The sequence below is a fragment of the Cololabis saira genome, chromosome 4 (genome assembly GCF_033807715.1).
Source record: "Cololabis saira isolate AMF1-May2022 chromosome 4, fColSai1.1, whole genome shotgun sequence".
Taxonomy (NCBI): Eukaryota; Metazoa; Chordata; class Actinopteri; order Beloniformes; family Belonidae; genus Cololabis; species Cololabis saira.
This window is the reverse complement of record NC_084590.1, coordinates 32,149,313-32,157,004: the sequence shown is the minus strand read 5'-3', so window position 1 is coordinate 32,157,004 and position 7,692 is coordinate 32,149,313. Positions and strand designations below refer to the sequence as shown.

The 7,692-nt window shown below is 38.7% G+C and overlaps 1 protein-coding gene across 1 annotated transcript in view; it reads right to left on the bottom strand.

The window, feature by feature from the left end:
- Positions 1–7,692, bottom strand: part of si:dkeyp-97b10.3 (uncharacterized) — a 31,094-nt gene that overhangs the window by 11,047 nt on the left and 12,355 nt on the right. The window contains exons 4-8 of the mRNA XM_061720539.1: positions 6,390–6,442; positions 4,907–4,990; positions 2,689–2,720; positions 732–764; positions 528–599 (exon numbers count right to left, since the gene is read on the bottom strand). Coding sequence (XP_061576523.1) covers positions 528–599; positions 732–764; positions 2,689–2,720; positions 4,907–4,990; positions 6,390–6,442 — 274 coding nt within the window. The remainder of the gene's footprint in view (positions 1–527; positions 600–731; positions 765–2,688; positions 2,721–4,906; positions 4,991–6,389; positions 6,443–7,692) is intronic.

Below are 7,692 nucleotides of genomic sequence, written 5' to 3'. Positions count from 1 at the left end.
AGCTTCACTGGCTCTCAGTCTGGCAAAGAATTCCTTACAAACTCCTCCTGTTTTCCGTTAAGGCCCTCCATAATCTTGCTCCACCTCATCCGTCTGACCTCCTCCAGATCGGCCCGCTGCCTCAGATTCTCCTCCTCCATCCATGTCACTGTCCCCTCTGCCCCCCTCGGCACCATGGGAAGCAGAGCTTTCAACCGCTCTGCTCCCAAACTCTGCAACTCCTACATCCAAAATATTGACTCACTTCCCATCTTCAAATCCAGACTCATCTGTTTAAGATTGCCTACTCACTTTAAGTCCAACTACACTCTTTCTTCAGGGTTTTACTATATGCATATTTTATCTATTGTTGTTTTATCTCTTTGTTGGAAAGTGTGTTTGGGTTTTATGAAATGTACTAATGTACTACTAAATGTACTTATGAAATGTACTACTAGAAGATAAATCTTCTAATCCTATTTTCAAAATCTTAAAATGCTATTTTGCTTTACATGCTGTGAGCGAACACCTCTAAGTGCGTCTCTCACCAGAATTCCCTTCCTCCTCCTCCTCCTCCTCTTCCTCCTCTGAGCTGTCTTCAGTGGATGTTCCAGTGGTCTCTGTTGAATAAAGGAACATATGAGGGATATATGTGAGTAAAAGAACTTGGAACTTATTTCTATTTTTAAGTGAACCATGAGTAAATAAAGATTCAAAAGTAACAACAGAAAATTCCTGATATTTGTCCTCACCTGAACTGCTGCTTTCACTTTCAGTCTGGTTATCTGGAATAAATAAGTAATAGCTTTCAGATGACAAAACATTTTCATGCTTCCTACAAGTTTTCATTTTTCCTGCAAAAGGTAATTCAATTATTTCAAAATGCGAGTAAAATGTCATTGAGTTCCCCATCATACAACTTATTGTAGGAACAGAACATACAGCACTGAACCGAGCCTACTAGAGTTAATATAATTATCATGATGTTAACAATAGCATAATGAGCCTTCTGCCGTCTTTCCGAAGACAAGCAGGACATTGCTGTAAATTACTGGGATATTAATTCATAACCATCTGAAGGTGTTGAGGAGACTAAAGCTGTTGAGATTGTGTCTTGGGTTAATATATACACAAAATAGCAATAACCATGGAAGCATGCACCAAATATAATATTTAAAATAAAAATTAACCAGCAGAAACTCTGGTGCCCGGCTCATCGTTGGCTTAAAGAAAAGCAGTTATAAGACTTACCGGTCAAATACTGCAAAATACAAGAAAACTAAGTACAAACTTAGCACATGTGCCAGACATTGTTTTATTTTATGTCTCGGGTTGTGCAGTTTAAGTCTCCTTCTGTATTCCTTCCTTAACACAGCTGATCCCACCAGCAGCTGATGCATCATTCACAGACACTGCACTGTGGCTGTGTGAGGAGCTTGGTGATAAGTGTCCTGCATTAACATTCTGGCACATTTATATAGATGGGTCCGGACTGGCTGCAGCAGTGAATGCCCACTGAGCGGGCCATCTGGCCCAGAGTCTGCCTGGTTAATGGATGGAGCCCGTCCTTTCAGGGCCACAGAGTTTTATCTTAGACTAACAAGCAGATGCTGCCATGGCCGCAGCGCCGGCCTCGCCATCTCTGCGCATGCGCAGCCACACAGGTGTTGTGCGCCGCCTTAAAGATCTTTGGTTTTCATGAGTGTCGCCTGCCCTCTGCTGGTCGAAAACCAGAACCACAACAACAACTTATTTTATGTTTGAGACTCTGGTCATTCTCAGTTTTTTTTTGTTTTTTTTTTCGTTTTTTAGGGGCGGGGGGGTTGGAAAAGTTTCTTTTTAAGAAAAGTAATTTCTCATAAAACCTGCTTTTAAAGGGTTTTGTTAATTCAGTTAAAATAAAAATGACTGATAGATTCTGTCATGAAATTCACACATGAGCTCTGGAGCACTCTACTTATACTTATAATTTCTGAGTCTTTTTTTTTTAGCTTGACTGGAGATAGCTTTTTCTACATTGAATAAGCAGAAATGGTTAGGATAGGCACACGCCTGCATTCATAAGGACTCACAGCCGATTTGTTATAATCGTTCTCAGGCAGATGGAAAAGTTTACCTTTCAATGAAACGAGAAGAAGATGCATATCTTAGAAGAGACTTTGGGATGTTATTTTAAAAGTTCTAGTGGGACCCAAACAGAGTTAGAACAGAGTCGCTCCAGTCACTCGTGCTTTTCCAAACAGCGCTGCAACTTCCAAAAGAAAGATGCGCCAAACTTGCAGGATCCTTGCAAAGTAGAATTAAGTCTGCCAGAGGTGATTTTAACTACCTCTTATGTGGACGATCCAAATATTTATGTAAATTAACTGGAAAAAAAGAGGTCATTTTCATGTTTGGTAAAACACTGAAACAAACATTGTGGTTTTACTGCTTTGTGGAGAGTTTTTGTTGAAACTGAAGAGGTGGTAAACGTAACCACTGAAAACAGAAGTTATTGCATGACTCGCCCCGTCTAAACCTTGCTGCCCTCTCACGCAAATAATATGAAAAGCAGAGAGGCCAAAAAGTGAGTTGAGAGGAAAAAGGAGGTTGGGAACACCATAAACAATGACGCAACCCTGCATGTGCACTCTGACGAAGTGAAAACAGAGAAGAACAGACAATCGAGAACAAAGAAGAAACAGAGACTGAAAAGGAATGTATTCCTACCTTTGTTTTCCGGTGCAGGAACATCTCCATCTCTGAGGCAGAAGAGACGACATTCAGATAATTAGTAACAAGACATAAGTCCTGAGTGAAAATGACAGTGCAGCTGCAGGACCCTGTGGTAAAGTGGTTTTGCTTATCAAAGGGATCGTGACGTCAAGTCATATTCAAAACAGGAAATGTGTGCATGAGCGACACGCATCTGTCAGGGTGGTGCAATTTTGCAACGACACTGTAGATGCATTTTCCCACCCTTACTTCATTCTGACTTATTTTCAGAGCACTGTTGATGGTGAAAAAAGAAAAAAAAAAAACATCCACCCAAACACAGCTGCTCATGTTGTGAATTAAAACTTATCACAGGAAATGTGTTAATTTCTTATAAAAAATTAAGTTTTATTGACTACAAAACAAATTACATGGCAAAAAATATTAATGTCATTGTTATTCACATGATTTAACAAAAATGTGGCGGATGATAATGTCAGGATATTTTTTACTAATATTGCCTTACTAGTCGCTATCACATACCCAAATACCAGGTTTTCTTTTGGAAAGGTAGCTTCTCAAACTAGCCCTGAACGTGGACTGGTGCCTCCGCGTGGATGTTTTCTGAGGAGAGGCCTGGAGAAACCTGTAGGCACAGTCTGAGCTTCAACAAGAGACAGCACGCCTGAGATCCACCAGGCCGAAAACCCCAGACAAACCCACAAGAGCCAGTTTATCACCACCAGGCACGAAAAAGTAGGTCATCGCTGTCTGATTTTGTTTCTTTCCCTCATTTTTAAAAATGCAGGACTCTACAATAAAAAAAATGGGAAAAAAAGCTGTGAATCAGGAAATCTGGATTTTAAGATTATGATATTTTAACTGGCACCTGATAATCCCAAGAAAGAGCTGTGGTTTCCTTTGTTGTCAAACATCTGTCCAGGAAACACTTTTTTTTTTCCTTCCTCAAGGTCATGTTGTTCACACATCTGCCAAACACTCATACCACAACAGCCATGAGTCTTATTAGTTGCCGGGTAACCATCTCTTTCTGTGAGCAGAGTTGGCTTTTGGGCTACTTAAAGGTTTTCAGAGAGAGAATAAATTATATTATGGTTAAAATAGCCAGGATTTTTTTGCTGCCAATTTTCCAGCAAACAGTTTGAGACTATTTCACGCAATTTGAAAAACATATCAGCTGTTACTGATTGGCATGTGGCATTACTAAGGATTTCCTTATAGCAAACATCCAACAAACCGGAAAAGACACCGAACTGCTACCATATAATAGCCACAAGATGTTGCATCTATGCCAGATGTTGCACAGTTTTATTTTCTTTAATTTTTAGCTTGGATGTTTTAAGAAAAAAGAAAGAAAGGATTAATTCAGACTTCTTATGCTCGCCCTTGTTTCCACTCTCTTCCTCCTTTGGCTGGTTTCTGCTGACAGATTCTTTCTGCTGATAAAACATTTTCATGCTTCCTACAAGTTTTCATTTTTCCTGCAAAAGGTGATTCAATTATGTCAAAATGTGAGAAAATGTCATTGAGTTCCCCATCATACAACTTATTGTAGGAACAGAACATACAGCCCAGAACCGAGCCTGCTAGAGTTAATATAATTATCATGATGTTAACAATAGCATAGTGAGCCTTCTGCCGTCTCTCCGAAGACAAGCAGGACATTGCTGTAAATTACTGGGATATTAATTCATAACCATCTGAAGGTGTTGAGGAGACTAAAGTTGTTGAGCTTGTGTCTTGGGTTAATATATACGCAGAATAGCAATAACCATGGAGCAGAGACAAGGAAGCATGCACCAAATATAATAGATAAGATAAAATAAAAATGAACTAGTAGAAACTGGTGCCCGGCTCATCGTTGGCTTAAAGAAAGGCAGTTATAAGACTTTCCAGTCAAATACTGCAAAATACAAGAAAACTAAGTACAAACTTAGCACAGGTGCCATACATTGTTTTATGTTATGTCTCGGGTTGCGCAGTTTAAGTATCCTTCCGTATTCCTTCCTTAACACAGCTGATACCACCAGCAGCTTATGCATCATTCACAGACACTGCACTGAGGAGCTTGGTGATAAAATGCAGGACTGTACGATAAAAAAAAGGGGGAAAAAAGATGTGACTCAGGAAATCTGGATGTTGCACAGTTTTATTTTCTTTACTTTTTAGCTTGGATGTTTTAAGAAAAAAGAAAGAAAGGATGAATTCAGACTTATTATGCTCGCCCTTGTTTCCATTCTCTTCCTCCTTTGGCTGGTTTCTCTTGACAGATAGGCCCAAAACATTTTCATGCTTCCTACAAGTTTTCATAAACACAACACAGATAGGAGACATCTGTGTGTAGATAACCAACGGCCACTCAGGCTGCAGCCATAACCACTGCAGCCCATGAAAAAAAAAGAAAAAGGAAAAGGAAAAACTGCTATATTCAGCTATTAATTATACATCACTACTTTATGCCATGTTTACTGTAAGTTGAAGCCTACTTTTATCAAAATGAAGTGGGAAACTAATATGGTCCTGATACTGCTTCTGGGCATTTGTTCCTAATTTTACAATGTATTTAAATTTTATCTTCACAATGTATTTTAATACACTGCTAACTTATTTAAACTGTTTACATATTTATAAATCGATTCATATCAGTGTATAAAGCCATGCATTGTTATGTTCAGCTGGAGGGGTGGGGGTGGGGGGGTAACAGTGTCTTTTACTGAGGACATTTAATCACCTGCATCACCTGCATCACCTGCACCACAGCAACAATACCCTGATGAGTCATGTGTAATAAATATTGAGGGAGATGTTATCGAGGACAAAAGCCGACAAAGTGTTATAAAACAGGACTGTGTGGCGAGGACTGTGTCTGCACTTCCCACACCAGAAAAATAACACCAGAAAAATAACTTATTTGACAATTTTCAACGGTTTCAAGTCAATTTTCACTTGAAATAAGTAGAAAAATCTGCCAATGGGACAAGATTTATCTTCTCATTACAAGCAATAAAATCTTGTTCCACTGGCAGATTTTTCTACTTATTTTAAGTGAAAATCTACTTGAAACAGGTGAAAATTGTTGTTTTTTCCAGTGATGAGTCTTGTTTTAAGTGTAATGAGATTTTTTTTACTAAAATGAGACATTTTAACTAGAAATAAGACAAATATTCTTGTTAAGATTTTGAGTTTTTGCAGTGATCCATTTTACTTATCCTGTGAAGGACAGAGTCATATTGATAAGTTCAGAAAACAGTTTTTTATTGTTGTGTTTTGATGTATTTGATGTAAACCCAGTGGATATTTAAAGCTTACAGAAGGCTGCATTTAACTGCTGCTATGTCATTCCTGCAGTATTTCTGCAGGTGTTTTGGTCACTGCTATTATTTGTAATATATTATATTATTTGCAAGAACAATAAACTCTACGCGGGAAGGTACATTTAGATGTTTTATGTAACAGAAACAAAGATATGCGTTACATCCTGACAACTTTCTCTGCGTTGGTGTAACGCGGAACCATGAATCAGCCTTGAGTCATCACTATAAACAAACACGGCGTGCAGCGCTGAGCGACGCACGCCAACGCATCACGAAAAGCCTTTGAATTGCGCTTCAGTTCAGCGCGTTTATAAAATGTGGACGTTTTTGTACATAGAAAAAAAAGGCACAAACAGAAGATCCCTTTGTTGGCAGGAATACCATTTCCTGTATGCGGACGGCAGCGCTGCATCCCCCGAACGCACCACGCTGTTCTAACGAGCGAAAAAACACAAACATTGCAGGGAAAGACAGTTCCTCCACGCTGAAATAGGTTTTTCTTCTCGATGGCAAAATCGGAGAATAACATATTTACCCGTTTTCCAGATAGCAAGCCGAGCCGCAGTTCTCCATCTCCGCGACCATCCTCTGCTGGTGAATAATAATAATCAACCTCCAGCTGTACTTTCAGTTTTAGGAGCGTGGGCTTTGGCACCTGAGAGGCGATCAACTGAACAAGCCCTCATCCACTCTGCAGGCGGGATTCGGCGAGGGCGTCCCTATGAGTGTAACATGTCCTCACGACATTAAAACATCTTCATCTGAACATCCAAAAACGTCTCCCATCGACATGCGAGGTTATTGTTGTCTTTCGCATTCAGCGTGGAAACTGCAGCGCAGATCTTAACGTCATGTTGATGGTAATAACACGCACTAATCACCGCGCAGCTCAGTTGTAGATCTGCGGAGGAGGAGCCGCAGCATCCCGCGCTCTGCAGACGGAACAGCCTTTATTAAAATCTTCAGCACTTTTATATCCCAGGAAAGCAGCTTGTGTGAGTGCAAATGGGTGTTTGCTGTTACGCATTGGTAAAAGATAAATGTTGGATACCAGCTGCATGTGTATTGATTTATTTATTTCAGATCCCCATTAGTTGCTGCCTCAGCAGCAACTATTCTTCCTGGGGTCCAACAGTACAAATATACATTTCTAAAAAACTTTTACAGTACAATATAAAATGTTAGTTAAACAGAATAAAACAAAGTAGATAACAAGTACAAAGAACAACAACTAAAAAGAAAAACAAGACAAAAAACAACAACTAATAAAAACTAGAGATAATAAGAAGCAGAAAACAATGAAAAAAAAAAGAAAATGAATTTTCCTAAATGAAAAAACGAAAATGAAAAAAACAAATAACAACCAAAAACAGATAGATTAAAGATAAATCCAAGTACAACTAAAGATAAATAAGTGCATACTAGATGAGGCAAATACAAAAACAAAAAAACGGCTAAAACCATTAGACTGTATAGTGTATACAGATAGATAGATAGATAGATAGATAGATAGATAGATAGATAGATAGATAGATAGATAGATAGATAGATAGATAGATAGATAGATAGATAGATAGATAGATAGATAGATAGATAGATAGATAGATAGATAGATAGATAGATAGATAGATAGATAGATAGATAGATTTACATACACACACATATATATATTAGATACACACAC